The sequence below is a fragment of the Balaenoptera borealis genome (assembly GCF_965194805.1).
Source record: "Balaenoptera borealis genome assembly, chromosome: 21".
Taxonomy (NCBI): domain Eukaryota; kingdom Metazoa; phylum Chordata; class Mammalia; order Artiodactyla; family Balaenopteridae; genus Balaenoptera; species Balaenoptera borealis.
Window position 1 is genome coordinate 6,240,313 of NC_138880.1, and position 22,411 is coordinate 6,262,723.

General features: G+C 34.5%; 1 protein-coding gene across 3 annotated transcripts in view; it reads left to right on the top strand.

Annotated features, from left to right (window-relative positions):
- LOC309619527 (disintegrin and metalloproteinase domain-containing protein 5-like) overlaps positions 1-22,411 on the top strand; it is a 147,105-nt gene that overhangs the window by 17,724 nt on the left and 106,970 nt on the right. For all 3 annotated transcript variants that reach the window (XM_082374758.1, XM_082374760.1, XM_082374759.1), the window contains 3 exons: positions 17,273-17,344; positions 17,536-17,699; positions 18,103-18,184. In XM_082374758.1, the coding sequence (XP_082230884.1) occupies positions 17,273-17,344; positions 17,536-17,699; positions 18,103-18,184 (318 nt within the window). The remainder of the gene's footprint in view (positions 1-17,272; positions 17,345-17,535; positions 17,700-18,102; positions 18,185-22,411) is intronic.

Genomic DNA, 22,411 nt, shown 5'->3' on the forward strand with positions numbered 1-22,411 from the left:
TCTGATTTTATTGATTTGAGCCCTCTCCTTTTTTTCCCTCATGAGTATGGCTAAAGCTTTATCAATTTTGTTTATCTTTTCAAAGAACCAGCTTTTAATTTCATTGATCTTTTATTGTTTTCTTCTTCTCCATTTCATTTATTTCTGCCTTGATCTTTGTGATTTCTTTCCTCCTACTAACTTTGGGTTTTGTTTGTTCTTTCTCTAGTTGCTTTAGGTGTAAAGTTAGGTTGTTTATTTGAGATTTTTCTTGTTCCCTGAGGTAAGATAGTATTGCTATAAATTTGTCTCTTAGAACTGCTTTTGCTCTGTCCCATAGGTTTTGGATCATCGTGTTTTCATTTTCATTTGTCTCTAGGTTTTTTTGATTTCATCTTTGATTTCTTCAATGATCCATTGGTTGTTTAGTACCATATTGTTTAGCCTCCATGTGTTTGTGTTTTTTGCAGTTTTTTTCTTGTAGTTGAATTCTAATCTCATAGTGTTGTATTCAGAAAAGATGTTTGATATGATTTCAGTTTTCTTAAATTTACTGAGGCTTGCCTTATGGCCCAAGATGTGATCTATCCTCAATAATGTTCCTTGTGCACTTGAGAAGAATGTGTATTTGCTGCTTTTCTATGGAACACTGTATAGATATCAATTAAGTCCACCTGATCTAATGTGTCATTTAAGGACTGTGTTTCCTCATTGATTTTCTGTCTGGATGATCTCTCCATTGTTGTAACTGGGGTGTTAAAGTCCCCCACTATTATTGTGTTACTATCAATTTCTCCTTTTATACCTTTTAACATTTGCCTTATATATTGAGGTGCTCCCGTGTTGTGTGCATATATATATATATGTGTGTGTGTACAATTGTTATATCTTTCTCTTGGATTGATCCCTTGATCATTATGTAGTGTCCTTCTTTGTCTCCTGTAACAGTCTTTATTTTAAAGTCTATTTTGTCTGATATGAGTATTGCTATTGCAGCTTCCTTTTGATTTCCATCTGCATGGAATACCTTTTTCCATCCCCTCACTTTCAGTCTGTACAGGTTTCTAGATCTGAAGTGAGTCTCTTGTAAACAGCATATACATGGGTCTTGTTTTTTATCTGTTCAGCCAGTCTATGTCTTTTGATTGGAGCATTTAATTCATTTGCATTTAAGATAATTACCAATATGTGTGTTTATATTGCCATTTTAAAAATTGTTCTGGATTTTTTGTAAGCTGTTTTTCTTCCTTTTCTCTTTTGTTCTCTTTTCTTGTGATTTGATGACTATGTTTAGTGTTGTGTTTGGATTCCTTTTTATTTTTTGTGTGTATATCTAACGTAGTTTTTTGGTTTATGGTTTCCATGAGGTTTTGATACAGTGGTCTATATATATAAAAGTTTGTTTTAAGTTGGTTGACTGTTAATTTCAAGTGCATTTCCAATATCCTGAATTTGTATTCTCCTCTTCTCATGATTGCTGGTTTTGATATCATATTTTTGTGTGGATGATTTCTTGACTATGCTACATGTTTGCCTTTACAGGTGAGCTTTCCCATTTGTTTTCTTTTTTCTAGTTGTTGCCTTTTCTTTTCCGCCTAGAGTTTTTCCTTTAGCATTTGTTGTAAAACTGGTTTGGTGGTGCTGAATTCTTTTGCTTGTCTGTAAAGCTTTTGATTTCTCTGTCAAGTCTGAATGAGAGCCTTGCTGGGTAGAGTATTCTTGGTTATAGGTTTTTCCCTTTCATCACTTTAAATACATTGTGCCACGCCCTTCTGGCCTGCAGAGTTTCTGCTGAAAAATCAGTTGATAATTTTATGGGGATTCCTTTGTATGTTTTTTGTTGCTTTTCCTTTGTTGCTTTTAAGATTTTCTCTTTGTCTTTAATTTTTGTCAATTTGATTAATATGTGTCTCAGCGTGTTCCTCCTTGGTGTTGTCTTGTATGGGACTCTCTGCCCTTCCTGGACTTGGGTGACTTCTTTCCCATATTAGGGAAATTTTTGGCTATTATCTCTTTGAATATTTTCTCAGGACCTTTCTCTCTTTTCTCCTTCTGGGACCCCTATAATGCGAATGCTGTTTTGTTTAATGTTGTCCCAGAGGTCTCTTAGACTGTCCTCTTTTCTTTTCATTCTTTTTTTCTTTATTCTGTTTTGTGGCAGTGATTTCCACCATTCTGTCTTCCAGCTCACTTATCTGTTCTTCTGCCTCTTTTATCTTGCTACTGATTCCTTCTAGTGTATTTTTCTTTTCAATTATCGTATTGTTCAACTCTGTTCTTTAGATCTTCTTGATCTTTCTTAAACATTTCTTGTATCTTCTCATTCTGTGCCTCCTTTCTTTTTTCGAAATCTTGGATCATCTTTACTATCATTACTCTGAATTATTTTTTCAGGTAGATTGCCTATCTCCACTTCACTTAGTTGTTTTTCTGGGGTTTTATCTTGTTCCTTTGTCTGGAACATATTCCTCTGCCATTCCATTTTGTCTGACTTTCTGTGTTTGTGGTCTCTGTTCGAGAGCCTACAGGATTGTAGTTCTGCTTCCTTCTGGTGTCTGCCCCCTGGTGGGTGAGGCTGTTCTAAGAGGCTTGTGCAGGCTTCCTTGTGGGAGGGCCTGGGTCCTGCCCACAGGTGTGTGGAGCTGGGTCTTTTCCCTCTGGTGGGCATGGACATGTCAAGAGGTGTGTTTAGAGCAGCTTTGGGCTCAGGACTACTTTAGGCAGCCTGTCTGCTGATGGGTGGGCTGTGTTTCTGCTCTGTTGGTTGTTGGGCCTGAGGCATCCCAGCACTTGAGCCTACAGGCCATTGGGTGGGGCCAGGTCTTGCTGTCAAATGGCCGCTTCCAGGAGAGCTCACCCCAATGAGTACTCCCAGGTACCTCTCTCACCAGTGTCCGTGTCACTACAGTGAGCCAAAGCCATCCCCCACCTCCCCAGGAAATGCTCTAAGGCCAGCAGGTAGGTCTTGCCCAGGCTCTTATGAAGTCACTGCTTTTTCTCTCAGTCCCAGTGCACACAAAAACCTGGGAGGAGAGGCTTCCTTTTCCTGATGAGTAACTCATTGAGACTGCTGAACTCATCCATCCGTCATACTCCATGAGGGCCATGGGAGCCTTTCAAATCTGTATCTTCTCTTTTTTTAAAGTAAATGTGGTTGTTTTCTTAATTTCTCTTTCTGCTAGTTCATTGTTACTGCATAAAAAGACTATAGATACCTGTATAATGATTGTGTACCTTTATTGAATTTGTTTCAATAAATTTGCAACTTTATTGAATTTGTTTATTAGTTATAATAGGTTTTGGTGGGGTCTTTCAGGTTTTCTATATGTAAAATTATGCCATCTGCAAATAGGTCAGTTTTACTTCTTCTTTCTGATTTGGATGCCTTTTACTTCTTTTTCTTGCCTGATTGCTCTTCCTCAAACTGTGTTGAATAAGAGTGTGATAGTGGGCATCTTTGTCTTGTTCTCGATCTTGGAGGGATAGCATTCTATTCTTCAGCATTGAATATAGTGTTTGTTTGGGTTTGTCATATATGGCCTTTATTATATACATTTTACTGATAGTTTTTATCATATGGATGTTAAATGTTGTCAAAAGCTTTTTCTGCATCTATCGAAATGATCATATGGTTTTTATTCTTCAGTTTGTTAATGTGGTGTATCATGCTAATTGATTTCTGGATGTTGAACCATTTTTGTGTCCCTGGAATAAATCTCACTTATTCATGGTGTATGATCCTTTTAACGTATTGTTGTATTTGGTTTACTAATGTTTTGTTGAGGATTTTTGCATCTATATTCATCAGAGATATTAGGTTTTAATGTACTTTTTTGTGTGTTGTACTTGTCTAATTTTAGTAAAAGGGTAAGGTTGGCCTTGTAAAATGAGCTAGGAAGCATTTCTTCCTCCTTAATTTTTTGGGAACAGTTTGAAAAGATTGATATTAAAGCTTCTTTGACTGGTAGAATTCACCTATGTGGCCATTTCACCGTGGACTTTTGTTTTTTGGGAGTTTTTTTTATTACTGATTCAGTCTCCTTACTAGTGATTGGTTTATTCAGATTTTCTATTTCTTCATGATTCAGTCTTGAAAGGTTGTATAATTCTGAGAATTTGTCCACTTGTATGTTGTTAAATTTCTTGGCATATAGCAGTTCATAGTATTCTCTCAAAATCCTTGTGTTTCTAAGGTATCTGTTGTAATTTCTCTTCTTTTGTTTCTGATTTTCTCTGAGTGTCTCTCTTTTTTCTTAGTCTAGCTAAAGGTTTGTCTTTTTTTTCAAAGAACCATCTCAGTTTCGTCAATCTTTTCTATTGTTTTATTAGTCTCTTTCATTTATTTTTGCTCTGATCTTTATTAATTCCTTTTTTGTCTACTGACTTTTTGCTTCACTTTTGCTTCTTTTTCTAGTTCCTTTAGGTATGGGTTAGGTTGGTTCTTTGAGATTTTTCTTAATTTCTTGAGGTAATCTGGTGTTGATATAAACTTCCCTTTTAGTACCGCATCCCACAGATTTTGATATGTGGCATTTTCATTTGTCTTCAGGTAATTTTTGACTTCTCCTTTGATTTTTTCTTTGATCCAATAGTTGTTCAAAGAATGGTGTTTAGTCTCCACACATGTGTGATTTTCAGGGCTTTCTTCTTGTAGTTGATTTCTTGTTTCATAACATTGTGGTTGGGATAGATGCTTGATATGATTTTAATTTTCTTAAATTTATGGAGACTTGTTTTGTTTCTCAACATATGGTCTGTCCTTGAGAAAGTTCCATGTGCACTTGAGAAGAATGTGTATTCTGATGCATTTAGATGGAATGTTCTGTACAAATCTATCAAATCCATCTTGTCTAATGTTTCATTTAAGGCCACTGTTTCCTTGTTGACTTTAGGTCTGTTAATAATTGCTTTATATATTTTGGTTCTCCTATGTTTGGTGCATACATATTAATAACTGTTATGTGTTCTTGATGAATTGTTCCTTTTATCATTATATACCGTCCATTTTTGTCTCTTGTTACTTTTTTTGACTTGAAGTCTATTTTGTCTGTTATGAGTATGGCTACACTCATTTTCTTTTGGCTGCCATTGGCTTGGAGTGTCATCTTCCATCCCATCACTTTGAGCCTATGTTTGTCTTCAGAGCTAAGATGTGTCTTCTGGAGGCAGCATATTACTGGGTCTTGTTTCTTAATCCATTCAGCCACTCTGTGTCTTTTGGTTGGTAAATTCAATCCATTTACATTTAGGGTGATTATTGATCAATGAGGTCTTCATAGTGCTGCTTTTGTTTTCTGGCTGCTCTGTATCTCCATTGTTTCTTTTTTCTTGTGTTTCTGTTTGTCATCTTGGTTTGGTGGTTTTCCATGATGTTCTTCTCAGTTTCCTTTTTTTTGTATTTTATGTCTCTGTTCTAGATTTATATTTCGTGGTTATCATGAAGTTTGTATAAAACAACTCATAGACAAAATAGTTATTTTTCTGCTGGTAGCATCTTATCTTCATTTGCCTGTATGAGTTCCATTCTTTTCCTCTTTCCTTTTTGTGTTTGTTATCTCAAATTATCTATCCCTTTTTATGTAGTGAGTTTGTTACCAAATTGAATTAGCTATAGTCATTTTTCTACTCTACCCAGCTGCCTTTAACCTTTATTCTATGAAGTGCTTAACAACAAATTCTAATACAGGGGTGCAATTTTTAAATTCTGTTTGTCTGTATATCATTTTACTCAAAGTTTTGTGTGCTTTTGCCTTTTCATTTTAGGTAGAAGAGCTCCTTTCAACATTTCTTATAAGACATGTCTAGTGGTAATGAACTCTCTCAGCTTTTGTTTGTCTGGGAAAGCCTTTATTTTTCCTTCATATCTGAAGGATAACTTAGCTGGATAGAGTATTCTTGGCAGACAGTTTTCAGATTTAATATTTTGAGTATGTCATTCCACTCTCTCCTGGCCTGCAGAGTTTCCACTGAGAAATCTGCTGATAGCCTAATGGGGGCTCCTTGTAGGTTACCTTTTCTCCCCTGCTGCCTTTAAAATTTGTTCTTTGTCATTGACTTTGTCAATTTTAGTATAATATGTCTTGGAGAAGGTCATTTTGAATTGATATAATTAGGTGTTCTCTAAGCTTCATTGACTTGTATATCCAGTTCCTTCCCCTTGTTTGGAAAGTTCTCAGCTATAATTTCTTTAAGTAAATTCTGTGCTCCTTTCTTCCTCTCTTTTCCATCTGGGATACCCATTTTCCTCATGTTGCCCTTCCTAATGGAATCAGATAGTTCTCACAGAATTTCTTCATTTTTTCCATCTTGTTTCACTCTCCTCTTCTACCTGTATCATTTCTAGTTTTCTATATTTGAGCTGGCTAATTCTCTCTTCCATATGGTCTGTTCTATTTCCAATGCTTTGTAATGAATTCTTCATCTCATTTATTGAATTCTCTAGCTCCAGAATTTATTTATTTGTTTTATTTTTTAAGAGCTTCAATCTCTTTGGTAAATTATTCATTCTGTTCATCAATTTTATTTTTTAACTCACTGGAATGCTTTTCTTAACTTTCCTTTATGGGGTGGGAGATGGGATTGCAGGCAGTGCCTCTGCTGTTCCTCTGGTTTCACCCCCACTATGTGTTCCAGTCTGCCCACCTTTACCTTATAGATGTGTGGAATTCTCCAGCATCCTGGTGTGTTGGGCACAGGAAACTTTGTTGTGTTATGGTTATTTTACTGGTTGTGATTGAGGGGGGAGACAAACAGAGCATTTCATGTTACCACGATACTGGCATCGCTGTTTCATGTGTGCTTTAGAAGAATGTATATTTGTATATTCTGCCTTGTTGAGTTTAGTGTTTTGTATACCTATTAGGACAATTGGTCTATAGGGTTTAAGTTTTCTACTTCCTTATTGATCTATGTCTGTTGTTCTAGCTATGCATTGATTTTGATGAATGATCCTTTTAAAGAGTTGCTGAATTTTATTCACCATTTTGTATCAATATTCATCAGGTATATTGGCCTATAGTTTTAATTTTTTTCTTGTAGTGTTCCTTTCAGGCTCTGTTATCAGAGTAATGTTTGCTTCATGAAATAAGTTTGGGAGGGTTCCCACCTCTTTGATTTTTTGGAAGAGTTTGAAAATAATTAGTGTTAATTCTTTAAAGTTTTGGTAAAATTCATCAGTGAATCCATCTAGTCCTGGTCTTTTCTTCACTGGGAGACTTTTTATTATTGATTTAATCTCCTTAATAGTTATTGATCTGTTCAGATTTTATTTCTTTCTGTTTCATTCTTGGTAGGTTGTATGTTTGTAACAGTTTCCCATTTTCTGTAGGCTGTCCAGTTTGTTGGCATATAATGGTTCATAGTAGCCTCTTATGATCCTCGTATTTCTGTGTTATCTGTTGTGATAGCTGTGGTCTCATTTTTAATTTTGTTGATGTGGATCCTTGCTCTTTTTTTCTTGGTTATTCTAGCTAAATATTTGTCAATTTTGTTTACCTTCTGAACAACAAAAATCTTAGTTTTGTTAATCTTTTCTATAATTTTCCTTTTCTCTTTTTCATTTATTTCTGCTCTAATCTTTATTAATACTTTCAATAACTGCTAATTTTCAGCTGAGCTTCTTCTTTTATTACTAGTTCCTTGAGATGTAGTTAGGTTGTTTATTTGAGATCTTTCAGTTTTCTTGATGTGTAGTCATTTATAGCTGTAAACTTCCCTCTTAGAAGTGCTTTTGCCATATCCCATAAATTTTGTTATATTTTATTTCCATTTTTATTTGACTCAAGATCTTTTCCCTCCAGTTATTTTCTTATTTGAGCCATTGATTGTTTGGGAGTTTTGTTTAATTTCCATGTATTCTTCAGTATTCCAGTTTTCCTCCTGTTATTGATTTCTAGATTGTTACCATTATGATCAGAGAAGATTCTTGCTATGATTTCAGTCTTCTTGAATTTGCTAAGACTTATTTTGTAGCCCTACATGGTGTATCCTAGAAATTGTCCCATTTGCACTTGAGAAGAATGTGTATTCTGCTGTTGTCAGATAGAATGTTATGTATATAGCTGTTAGGTAGATTTGGTCTATAATGTTGTTTAAATCTGCTGCTTTCTTATTGATTCTCTGCTGGATGAGATATCCATTGTTAAAAATGGGGTATCAAAGTTTCCAAGTATTGTACTGTTGTTTATTTCTCCTTTTTAGTTCTGTTAGTATTTGCTTTATATATTTTCATGCTCTGATGTTGTGTGCATAAATATTTTCAATTGTATCTTTTTGATGGATTAACTCCTTTATCGTTATGATTATATTAATAAAATACACTTCTTTGTGTTACCATTTTTAGTTTAATTTTTATTTTGTCTGAAATAAGTTTATTAATCCTTGACTTTTTGTGGTTACCATTAGCTTGGAATTTCTTTTTCCATCCCTTCCTTCTTAGTCTGTTTTTGTCTTTAACGCTAAACTGAGTTTGTTATAGGCAGCATATTATTGGATCTTCTTTTTTTCTGTTTAACATTCTGTCTTTTGATTGGAGAATTTAATCCATTCCCATTTATAATTACTGATTGGTAAGGACTTACTGCTGCCCTTTTGTTAATTATATTCTGACTGTTTTGTAGAGCCATCATTTCTCACTTCTGATCCTCCTGTATTCTTTTGTGATTTGATGACTTTTAGTATCAATATGCTTTGACCATTTTTGTCATGTTCTTTTGTGTAACTATTACAGTAATTCCCCTACATACGAACAAGTTCTGTTCCAAGAGTGCATTCTTAAGTCCAATTTGTTTGTAAGTCCAACAAATTTAGCCTAGGTACCCAATTAAGACAATCGGCTATATAGTACTGTACTGTAACAGGTTTATGATACTTTTTACACAAATAATACATAAAAAACAAACACAAAAAATAAAACTTTTTAAATCTTATAGTACAGTACCTGGAAAAGTACAGTAGTACAGTACAACGGCTGACATATGGGGCTGGCATCGAGTGAACAGGCAAGAAGAGTCAGTGGACTGGAGAAGGGAGAGGAGGTGGGAGATGGTAGAGCTGAAGGATCATCAGCAGTAAGAGACAGGGCAAGCTACAACTTCACTCACACCTGAGGTTCATGGCACAGGTTCTGGTTCCTTGCTGGATTCAATTCTGTCTACCCTGTTGAAAAAATCCAGTGATGTCTAGGTAGTAGCTCTTTTCTTCTCGTCATAGATGACATGGTAGCAGTGGATTGGATTCTGAATGGCTGCTGCAACCTTCGTGTACCATTCTACATTTGGGTCCTGCACCTCAAAAACTAACAGTGCCTCCTCAAATAAAGGAAATCCCCTTGCCATTTCCTGCATCCTGAATCTCTTCTATTCTTCAGTTACTTCTTCTTCCTCTTGTCTCTCTTCATCCTTTCTCTGGGCCTCCAATTCCATCTTTTTGCCTTGCTCCAGTCTCTCAATTATTTTCACTTTTGTTTCCATCATTATTGCTTGGTGCTTCTTATCAGTACCAGCTACATCACTGCTGCTTTTATGCTTACTTTTGGACATCCTGGGCTTGAAATAGAGATACTGTACTACTATACTCTATACAGTACTGTACAGTAAAGTACACAAAAGCACAACCACTTGTAGAGGATGCACGCACGTGACATTGTATGCCAGACACGTGAACTAACTTACGTGATTCGACATGGGAATGCATGCTCGCATCTTTGTAAGTTCACAGCTTGAAGGTTCGTATGTAGGGGACTTACAGTACATGTTTTTCCTTCTTGGTTACCATGAGGTTTACATAAAATATTGTAGCACCATATTTTATTTTTTAAAATTTCCAGAATTTTTAGTGACAAAAATTCAAAATATAATAATAGTAATTGAGTATAATAATTTTGTAATATTAGTCTACTAATGAGAATGAAATTGTTTTGAAGGGATAATATTTTGCTTATTTGGTATTCACAGTTAGCATTCCCCTATCATCAAATCAACTGAGAATAAGAAATATTCTTAGGTTGAGAATCATAGAAAATTAGGCAGTAGGCTATATGTGGCCTGTGGACTGTAGTTTGTCAATCTGACCCCTGAGTTAAGGATATAGCACCCTAAATTAAAGTGATAACAAATTAACAAATTAACTTTCCTAGCATTCCTAAACTTTACATTTTTACTTCCCCTCCCCTTCAAATTTTAGGTTATTGGTATTACACTTTACTCAGTCTTAATATTGTATATACAGTAACAGTATTTTAGATATGGTTATTTTTAATACTTAAAAAAAATCTTTTAACTAGAGTTGTTAGTGATTATGCACAACCATTGCCACATTAGAGAATGTAACTCTGATTATATATTTACCAGCACCAGTGAGTTTTATGTGACATTCAGATGTTTTTATGATGTTAATTAGCATAATTTTATTTTGACTCAAAGAATTCCCTTTAGCATATCTTGGAAGTCAGGTCAAGTGGTGATGAAGTCCCTTGGCTTTTGTTTAGGAAAGTATCTTGCCTTCATTTCTGTACGACAGCTTGGCCAGGTATAATGTTGTCAGTTGACAGACTTTTCTTTCAATATTTTGAATATATCATCCCATTTTCTCTTGGTGTGAAAAATTTTTGTTGAATAATCTACTGTTAGTCTTATGAACGTTCCTCATAAAGTGTTACACATATGTGATTTGTTGCTTTTCTCTTACTACTTTAAAAACTCTCTTTGTCTATGATTTTTGACAATTTAATTATAATGTGTCTTGATGTACCCCTATTTGGGATCTTTTAGGCCTCATTGATGTGGAGGCCTGTTTCTTTTCACATGTTTGGGAAGTTTTCAGCCATTATTGGTTTAAATATACCTTCTGTCCCTTTTTCTTTTTCCTTTCTTTCTGGTTTTCCATATTACAGGTATTGTTTCTTCTTATTGTTCTCCATAAGTCTCATAAGCTTTTGTCACTCTTTTTCATTCTTTTTTCTTTTGCACTCTGGATGGATAATGCCAAATGCCCTGTTTTGTTGATAATTGATTCTTTATTCTGCATGGTTGAGTCTGTTGTTGAAACTCTCTGTTTAATTCTACAGTTCAGTTATCATATTTTTCAGCTCTAAGATATCTATTTGTTTTTGTTGTTGTTGATCTCTATTTCTTTGTTGAACTTAGTTTGTTCATGCATTGTTTTTCTAATTTTCTTTAGTTGTCTTTGTGCTCTTGTAGTTCACTAAACTTCTTTAGATGATTTTTCTGAATTCTTTGTCTGACATTTCACTAGGGTCAGTTACTGGAGCTTTGTTCATTTCCTTTGGTGGTGTCATCACGTGTTTTCCTGATTTTTATGATTTAGCTGTCTGTGTTCCAGACTCGATATCTGAGCATTTGAATCGGCTGTCACTATTCCAGACTCTATATCTGAGCATTTGAATCGGCTTTCTCTATTCCAGACTTTATAGGCTCACTTTGGCAGAGATAGTCCTTCACCTTTAAACTTAATTTGAGGCATTGGGAGTGTCGGCTGGTAGTGTCTTTGGGTAGGTGGGGTTTGCTCTCAGAGTATTTTTGGGTGAGGCTACTGCCTGAGCACTGAGGTCACGGGAGGGGTGCTGGCTAAGAACAGTTATATAGGACTCCTGGCTTAGTTCTCTGCCCAAGTGCAGCTGTAGGATGAGCCCCACAGTTGCCTGGATTTTCTAGTCAGGCATCCTAGATGGTCAGCACTGGGTCTATACGCAGCAGTAGGCAGGCCTATGAATTAGCTCCCCTGCCCTGGTGTGCCAGCAGAATGAGCCCCATGGCCTCCATGGCTCATGTTTGAGGACTTGAATCAGATAACACTGTGCATTGAATTCCCTGGTCAGATGGGGCTACCAGTTTTGCTCTGCAGATGCAGAAAGCCATGGGCTGTGTTCTCTGTTCAGTGCTCCTGTAAGCAGAGCTATATTATGGGCTACACAGCATCCTGTATACTCAGGTACAGTCCCTGGTCAGGTGGGCTGAAGGCTGTATTCAGCAGTAGGCTAGGCCCCAATTCTAGTCTTTTTTGGGGTGGATCAAATTAAGCAGAACTATGCACAAAGTTCACTGGCCTGGTGGGCCACCATCCTAGCTCTGCAGATTGATAGGACAGCTGGATGGGCTCTCCCCTCAAGGGCTGCTCTAATTGGAGCTGCAGGATGGACTACAGAGATTCCCAGATCTTCAGTCAGGTTTCCTCGTCAGGCTGGGCTGGAGGATGTATTTAGTTTTGGGCAGGGCTGTAAATGAGTTTCTTGCCAAGTTTGGGCTGCAAAACAGGCCCTGGACTGGAAATTATATTTTTGGATCAAATCAGAAAGACTGTACACTAAGCTCCCTGGACAGTCAGGGCCACTGCCTTGGCTCTGCAGACAGAGAGCCACTGGCTGGGCTCTCTGCTCAAGTGCCACTGTAATTGGAGCTGCAGGGTGGGCTACTGAGATTCAGAATCTCTGGTTAGGTTTCTCTATTGGCAGGGCTGGAGGCTGTATTCAGCATTAGGCAAATCTATGGATTAGCTTCTTTGCCCAGAAATATTTTTTATTTGAAATTATATATTATGTATCATTAGCTATGACATATAGATACTATGTATATGTATATTATATGTATAGATAGTTATTAATTGTGACAGATATTATTTATTACTTATATTATATATTTAATATTATTGAATTAATGTTAAGTTTCTTGAGCATGATAATGGTCTAGTAGGCAAACAGGAGAAAGTCCTTATTCTTAGGAACTACATCTTGAAGTGTTTGCAACTTACTACCATATAATTCAACAAAATGAACAATGTATGCCCAGATCCATACTTTTTTTTTTGCTTCACTCTCTGTTCTGTCTACTTCTCTGGACAGTGGCTCTCAAACTCGGGACTGAGGACCAGGGCCCATCTGCAGCCAAATTAGACAAAATAAGAAAAATAGACTGAATTTTTCAAAAAGCTAAATTTATTCATTTACAGAACTAACCTTTACTGGGTGATTATGTCCTTGCTTAGAAAATGAGGCACTAATATGAATGGTACAAGTTTTACTGTCTTTTTTAGCACAATAAAAAGCTAGTAATCTAAGTTATTTTTCTAGCTTAAAACAAAAAGTTCTTTAAAATCTAAGTGTCTGAGAGCCATTTCTCAGCATGGCAAGTTATGTGTGCTCTCTTTTCCAAGACACACCAGTTGTGGGTAAAAACCATAGACAGGTAGATAAAGATACATAGAAAGAACAAAATGTGGCAAATATTAATAATAGATTAATCTATGTGAAGCATATATGGATAGTCTTTGAATTTTATATTTTCTGTAGGTTGAATTTTTTTCAGAATATAAAGTAAGTGCTATTTGTCAAAATTAATGAATCTTTAAAATGGGGGAATTTAATTGTATATATATTATACCTCAGTAAATTTGATCTAAAAATTTAAGAGTTGGGTAGCACTAAAAAACACACACTTCAAAACAATTATATATACCAACTTATCACTAAGTCAGAAAGAAAGAGAAAGGCAATGTATGCATTCAGTCAGTTGGCAGGATGTGGTAGTGCCTTATTTATATAACCATATTCAGCCTCTTCCTAGTAAGAGTTAATATGCATTTTGGAAAAAAGAAATGAACCCTGATGAATCCTCAAAATTTTTGATTTTCACCTCATCAGGGGTTAAGTCCTTTTTATATAGGTGAGTCGAGTTGATAAAAATGGAGAAACTTGTTGAACAATGTTTAAACATATCTGAATATAAAATCCTGAAGATATAACCTTGAAATCATATAGAACCTCCCCCCTCCAAATATTCTCTTATAACATAGCAAAAATCAAAAGGAAATACCATGAGGACATGAATAGGAAAAATAGAAAACTGTTAAGTCAGCTTCATTGATTACAATAATGGAATGGATTAAATATTCCCATTAATGTGCAAAGGATCTCAAATTAGATGACATTTATGAGACAGCTTAAAATAAAATGACACTGTTAGGTATAAAACATTTTTTAAAAGACCAGCAAAAATGTGCCAAGATTTACCATAAAAAAAGAAAATCAGGATGATATTACTAATAGATAAAGTTCAGGGTAAAAAAAATGTAAATAGAAGAATTAAAGGAGTATTTTATATTGAATGTTACAATTCAAGTTAAAGATGAATTTCTAATAATAAGCATTTAGTGCTGAGTGAATTATGATAAAAGTATAAAAAGAAAACCTTTGGAAGTAATCAGAAGAATCTAACAGAAACCAAAACTATACTGGAGTACATTAAATCATTTCTGTTAGCCTTTAACAGATAGACAGAAAATAAATGTTAACATATAAATATGAAATTATTTATCAGTTTGTTTTACTAAACACTTACTGACCTTTGTACCTTATGAATGGGTACCACATACATTCAAATGTCTATAGATATATATAGAATATACATGCAAATGTAGTCATCTATAGGTCACAAGGAAAACACCAATAGTTTTGTAAAAGCAAAAACCAATTTGCCAGGGGCTTCCCTGGTGGCGCAGTGGTTAAGAATCCACCTGCCAATGCAGGGGACACGGATTCGAGCCCTGACCCAGGAAGATCCCACATACCGCGGAGCAACTAAGCCCATGCGCCACAACTACCAAGCCTGAGCTCTAGAGCCTGCGAGCCACAACTACTGAGCCCACGTGCCACAACTACTGAAGCCCGCATGCCTAGAGCCTGTGCTCTGCAACAAGAGAAGCCACTGCAATGAGAAGCCCAGGCACAGCAACGAAGACCCAACGCAGCCAAAAATAAAATAAATAAATTTATTAAAAAAAAAAACCATTTTGCCAAAACTTTATCACAGTATATTAAAAAAAAGAGTAAAAAGAGATAAGGCAGGGCTTCCCTGGTGGTGCAGTGGTTGAGAATCTGCCTGCTAATGCAGGGGACACGGGTTCGAGCCCTGGTCTGGGAAGATCCCACATGCCACGGAGCAACTAGACCCGTGAGCCACAACTACTGAGCCTGCGTGTCTGGAGCCTGTGCTCCGCAACAAGAGAGGCCACGATAGTGAGAGGCCCGCGCACTGCAATGAAGAGTGGCCCCCGCTTGCCGCAACTAGAGGAAGCCCTCGCACAGAAACAAAGACCCAACACAGCCAAAATAAAATAAATAATAATTAAAGGTGCTAATAATTTTAAAGAATCTTTAAAAAAAAAGAGATAAGGCAAAAATAATAAAATTAAAAAATTAAATACAATTATGAGTAATTTTTCAAGGCAGAAAAGAAAAACTATAGTTTTTAGCTTTTTAGAAATTAATGAATTGTATATAATGTTTTAAAAATTAGGTGGATGTGTATTAATCAGAAGAGGCTAGGTTATGCTCTCATAAGAAACACTCCCCCAATCTTAGTGGCTAAACACAGTTTTAGTTTCATTCATTCAATCAATGTCAAACCATGCTCCTGGCTAACTCTCCAGGGCAGCAGTCTTCCATGTGTTGGCTCAGCACTAGAGAATGCTTAGATTTTTTGGCATTTCTAGATTGATAGTTTCTTTTCCAATTGCCAAACCGATAGAAGTGCAGACCAGAGAGACATGAGCTACAATAAGGAAATACTTCTCAGAAGTGGCATGCATCACTTTTGCCCTCATTGCATTGGCCAAAGTGAATCACCTGCCCATGCCTATCTTTAAAAGAAGGGTTCCTGAGTTAGAAGAGAACTGAATATTGGTAAATACAGATAATACCTGTCGCAGAGGATAGTATAAAAACTAAACGGAGAGGAAATTCATATTCTTGAAATAATTTGATATTAGAAAAATAAGGAAAAATACTTGATATTCGATAAGTTGATGATAAACAGAAACATTAAAATGGATAAGTAAATTCACAAACTGGTTTGTTGAAAAGACAAGTAGGTAGAAACTGTAATTAAGCAAAAAGGAAGAAAACATGTTATGCTGTTGAAAAGGATTAAGATGGTATAACTGTGTCCTTGGGGGAGATTAAAACAAACAAACAAATGCAAATTTCATGAATTCTCCAATGGAGATAAGACTTTAAATCAAATCATCTCATTGTACACTTTAACACAATCTTATATGTCAATTATATTTCAAAAAACTGGAAATGAAAAATTTGAATGGGTCAGTTGCCAGTGTTAAGTATAGATAGTTTTAAAGGAGAGTTTTTAAAAATGTTTCAGGAAGATATAATTCATAAGCTAATACAATTCTAGGATGTAGAAAAAACAAGCAACTTAATTTTAGGTAGTGCTTTAAAATTTAGTAAGCAACATTCATTTGCTCCATTATGACAAAGGATGCATACATGCACACATGACCAACAGGCCCATCGTTCTGAAAGCTACAAACTTCTAAACAAAATATTATATTAATTTTGATAGTATATTAATAGAATGTAATGTTTTGATCAAACAGTGTAATGATGGTTTAATATTAAGTAAAGTATTAATGAAATGTATTCCATCAGTAGGTCAAAAGACAAAGGTCATTATCATTTTGGTATGCTTCAAAAAGGCTTTGGATAAAAATTCAACTTCATTTTTAACAAAAGTTTTATAAGTAGGAAGATTTATAAGTAGGTGTTTCTCAACATGATTAGAATACTCATCTTAAACTGAACACCACTTAATGGTGAAATATTTGAGATTTTCCAGTGAAAAATCAGGAGCAAAGCTCACATTCCTGATATCACCATTGTTTTTTAATATTGTTCTGGCATTTTTAAGCAGTTAGAAAGAGCTTATTGAAATAAAGAAGCATGAGTAACATGAGTTACGTGGTGATATCAGAGGATGTAACCTAACACAGTATCTATGATCACTTAAACAGTGAGCCTTTTATTAAAGATTTTTCCCTCTTTATGCATATAGTTTTTGGTTTGTGATTATATGTATTATTTTAGAAATAAGTGTATTTTGAAATAACATTTAAAAAATTTATGATTCAATTTTTATAAATAAATAATGCTACAAGTGCATTAAACATTTAAAATCATGTTATTAAATTTTTAATTTATTATATAAAGTTATACATTTAATTAATTTATTTAAATAAATTATTATTTATACATTTACATGTACAAATGTAAATATGCATTTCCTGGATTTCAGTTGGAATGTAGCCCTCTGGCTACTTAGTATATAGTATATAGCATATACTATATAGCATATAGCATATTATAGATATAAAGCATATTAGTATATATACTAATATATATACTAGTATATAGCATATTATAGATATAAAGGTTATGTGGTATATTAATGGTATCCACTATTTTTTAATAATAATTTATCTTTTTCAGTTTGATTACATGGGCTCTGATGTAAAAGGTGTAACACAGAAGGTTATTCAGATCATTGGCTTTGTTAACACTGTAAGTTTTTAAAAACTATTTTTTAAATATATTTTGTAAGATAGGTAATATGAATTGATGTATATAGTATTTTGCTGTGCTGTTGAAGAGTTTCCACATTCAAAATATTGAATTAAATGTCTTAAATATACCTTTACAAAAATTTAATATTCAAATTTATTTAAAAATTTTCATTTATTTTCTCCATTTAGATGCTTACCCAGTTAAAACTGACTGTTAGAATATCTTCCATAGAGATTTGGTCAAACAAAAACAAAATTTCTACTACAAGACATCCTAATCATATATTATATAGACTTTTAGAATGGAAATACGAATTTCTCTCCCAACCTCATCATACTGCATACTTATTTGCGTGAGTATAGTATTTCATATTTGTATAAAGAAATAACCCAAAATGATTTTATATGTTAATTATGAAAAACAAGCATTTACTTAATGTATACTGAGTTCTGTAAATTTGGTAGACACCATGGGATGGGAAAAAAATGTAGGTTAACGTCTTTGTCCTCAAGTAGCTAATGTGAGGTAAGACTTAAAATCTTTTATCAAACGACATAAAATTACCTGAAAAAAGTAAAATTACATAAAAGTTTTGAAATAACTAAAGGAGGTTAATTTTGAGTGATACAATTTTTTGATGTCTCTTGGCTAATAAACTTTTACTACCTGTTATCTCTACATTCTTGTGTCTGATCTGATTATCATTAATAATACCACTGAAATGTAATTATGAGGAAAATTGTTATTTTTTTTAGCTTCCAGAAAACTCCTACTTTTATAGGAGCCACACATCCTTCAAAAATATGTGATAAGAATTTTGCTGGAGGAGTTGCTTTGGTATGTAATTACTATCAAATTTGCTCTCATTATTTTCATGTTTCAAAATTTCCTAAATATTTTAAAGCAAGAATATATATATTACTTAGTTTATTCTTCCTTTAATAGCATTTTTATTACTAATTAAGAGCATAAAAATTAAACTATATAATTGCTTTAAAATCAGAATATTTATAAATTCAACTGATCATAATTTCATATTGTTTTAAAAAACATTTGGCCTTTGTAAGTCAGTTTAATTGTTTTGAGCAGTGGTATGCTTGCATCAATATTTATTATATAATCAGTGTGATTTTAATGTTAATTATTAAACATATTTTCCTCAATTAATAAAAATAAACATCAATAAAAATAAATATCAAAATATTAAATAAATATAAAATAAAAATAAATATCAAAAAAATAAAATCAGTATTTTCCTCAAAATTAATAATTGATATACATTCATGTGCTTTTTGGTTAAGTGACGTTCACTGTATTTTTGTTTCAAGGTAACTTTTATTATTGCATTCAATTCTTTATTATGTTTGCAAGGAGCAGACTGTTGTAGGAAGGAACAGCCATCAAATATTCATAATCTACTGTTTTCTGGAAAATGGGAATGAGTTTTTTCTACAGAGTTATGTTCTTTTTGCAACAAGCTATATAAAAAGTAGCAAGGGGAGCGAACTTGACAGTGCTTCAGAAAAATAAGGCTACACTGTGATTTTTATACTGACCCATTTGTATATTTAGTTGACTTTTAGTAGCATGTACAGTGATTCAAATTGCCATTGACAGATTAGACAGAATTAAAATCTGTACTGGTGTGTACTTGCTACCATTAGTATAAAAGATATATTGATTGATTAGATAAATCTAAAACCAGTTCTAGGGGTTATTTGTTACCATGGCTAAAGAAGAATCAGATATTTTCTAGGAATTTGTTTTTATTCTCAGTCCTTGCTGTCGGTCCCCTTTCAGCCAAAGCCTCAGGAAAGACTGTCAGAAATTGTCCAGGTCTTCATCACTATTGTGAATCCTCCTGAAAACAGTGTTTCTTTGCTGAGAACTAATGTTGAGATCATGTGTGTGTGAAGCAAATAAAGCAGATGATAGGAATTATTGAATATAAGTGGTTAGTATGTGTTTTCCTGGTGCCATTCTTCAGACTTTAAGTTTGATTGGAAGTTTTGTAATAAAAATTTGTAAAGGAAAAATATATGAGTTAAGGAAGAATGCTATAAAAAGCCAGTATAAAATTAAAATATCAATATAAAAATACATTTTTTGTTTATTCCAACAACAAAGAGTATGAAGATTAAATTTTAAAATGATAGACACCAATCATAATATTCTAAAATTTTTTTTTTAGGTTAAGAATCAATTCCTTGAATATGGTAGCTTTGTTAAATATTTTGAAATCAGGTAGTTTAAGCTATCCAACTTTGTGCTTTGTCAATACTATGTATGTCTATATATAACTTTGCATTTTCATATAGATTTTAGAATCAGGTTGTCTAGTTGTACACATACACAAAAGCTTACTTAGGTTTTGATTGGGATGGTGTGTAATTTATGAATCAGTTAGGGGAGAATTGATATCATAATAATGTTGGATCTTCCAGTCCACCAACATGATTTATCTTTCCATTCATTCAGGTCGTTTAAAAATTCTCTGTGGAGGTTTAATACATATACTGCTAAAATTATTCTTAGGTATTTTATATGCTCTGATGCTATTGCCACTGGTCTTGATCATTTAAATTCATCTTCCAGTTTCTCACTGCTAGTGTATATCCATATATGGCCAGTTTTTATATATTTTTGTAAATATCCAGTAACCTTGCTGAATTTACATTATGAGATTGTTGATCTAAAACAAATAGACTGCCAGATTTCTCTAGAAATGATGGGTTTACTCAGAATCAGCAGAGAATTATGATTCGGGGTCTGCAACCATGTTGAGCCAGGTGCAGATCCTCTCATGGCAAGGGAAACAACACTTTTATAAAGGGGAAAAAGGAAGTTGAAGGGAGCTATAGTAAACAAAGTGTCCATGGCTTTTTATTGGCTGAGTCCTTGCCAGGAAAGAAGAGAAGTCTTTCTTTTTCCTGTTGGGTTCTGCTATCCTCCAGGCTGTGAGAGTTCCCCTTCTGGTAGCCCGACTCTAATTGAGGTTTCTGTTTATTATTTTTTACAAGACCCACTCTTTTTTCCAGTTTTACTGAGATACAACTGATATATAACATTGCGTAAGTTTAAGGTGTACAATGTAATGATTTGATATATGTATATATTGCAGAATGATTGCCACAGTAAGTTTATATATATATGTATATATTTGATAATCCATCATCTCACATGGTTACCATTTGTGTGTGTGTGTGTGTGTGTTGAGAAACTTTAAGACCTGCTCTTTTAGCAGCTTTCAAATATTCAATACAATATTGTTAACTATAGTTACATTGTATCCCCAGGTTAGAAATTTGTACCATTTGACCACTTTCACTCATTCCCACCCCCAGCTCTCGCCCTGGCAACCACCAATCTGTTCTCTGTTTCTATGAGTTCAGTTGTTTTAGATTCCACCTACTGAGATCATGTAGTATTTGTCTTTCTCTGTCTGACTTATTTCACTTAGAGTAATGCCCTCTGACTTCATCCATGTTGTGTCAAATGACAGGATTTCCTTCTTTTTTTATGACTGAATAATATTCATATATACATGATTTTTTTTTTTTTTTGGCTGTGTTGGGTCTTCATTTCTGTGCAAAGGCTTTCTCCAGTTGCGGCAAGTGGGGACCACTCTTCATCGCAGTGCACGGGCCTCTCACTATCGCGGCCTCTCTTGTTGCGGAGCACAGGCTCCAGACACACAGGCTCAGTAGTTGTGGCTCACGGGCCCAGTTGCTCCACGGCATGTGGGATCTTTCTGGACCAGGGCTCGAACCCATGTCCCCTGCGTTGGCAGGCAGACTCTCAACCACTGCGCCACCAGGGAAGCCCTATACATGATTATTAAACACACACATCTCACAATTTATCTGCTCGTTAGTCAGTGGACACTTAGGTTGTTTCCATATCTTGGCTGTTGTGAATAATCTGCAGTGAACATGGGGTGCAAAGACCTATTTGAGACAGTGATTTCATTTCCTCAGATATATACTTAGAAGTGGAATTGCTGATTCATATGGTAGTTCTATATTTATTTTTTTTCAGGAAACTCCATACTGTTTTCTATAGTGGTTGTACCGATTTACATTCCCACCAACAGTGCTCATGGGTTCCATTCTCTCCACATCCTTGCCAGCATTTGTTATCTCTTATCTTTTTGATGATAACCATTCTAACAGGTGTGAGGTGATCTCACTTGTGGTTTTGATTTGCATTTCTCTGATGATTAGTGATGTTGAGCACCTTTTCATGTACCTGTTGGCCATTTGAATATCCTCTTTGGAGAAATGTCTATTTAGGTCCTCTGACCATTTCTTAATAAGATAATTTAGTTTTTGCTAGTGAGTTATATGACTTCTTAATATACTTTGGGTATTAACCTCTTATCATATATATAGTTTGTAAATATTTCTCCCATTCTGTAGTTGCCTTTTCATTTTGATCAGTTCTTTTGCTGTGCAGAACCCTTATATTGCTGTAGTCCCACTTGTTTATTTTTGCCTTTGTTTGTGGTTTTGTTGTCATAGTTATAAAATCATTGCCAAGACCAATGTCAAGGAGATTTCTCACTGTTTTCTTCCAAGAATTTTATGATTTCACTTCTTACATATAGGTGTTTAGTCCATGTTGAGTTAATTTTTGTGAGTAGTGTAATACAAGGGTCCAGTTCATTATTTGCGTGTGAATATCCAGTTTTCCCAACACTTGCTTTTATGCCAGGACCATACTTTTTGATTACTATAGCTTTTTAATATAAGTTGAAAACAGGAACTGTGATGCTTCCAGCTTTGTTTTTCTTTCTCAGGATTGCTTTGGCCGCTTGGAGTCTTTTGTGGTTTCATACAAATTTTAAGATTGTTTTCTGTATTTTTATGAAAAAATGTCATTAGAATTTTGAGAGGGATTGCATTGAATCTATAGATGGCTCTGGGTAATATGCATATTTTAACAATATTAATTTTTCCAGTCCATGGACATGGGATATCTTTCCATTTATTTGTGTCTTTTTCAATTTCTTTCTTTCTTTCTTTCGTTTTGTCTGTGCCTCACGGCTCGTGGGATCTTAGTTTC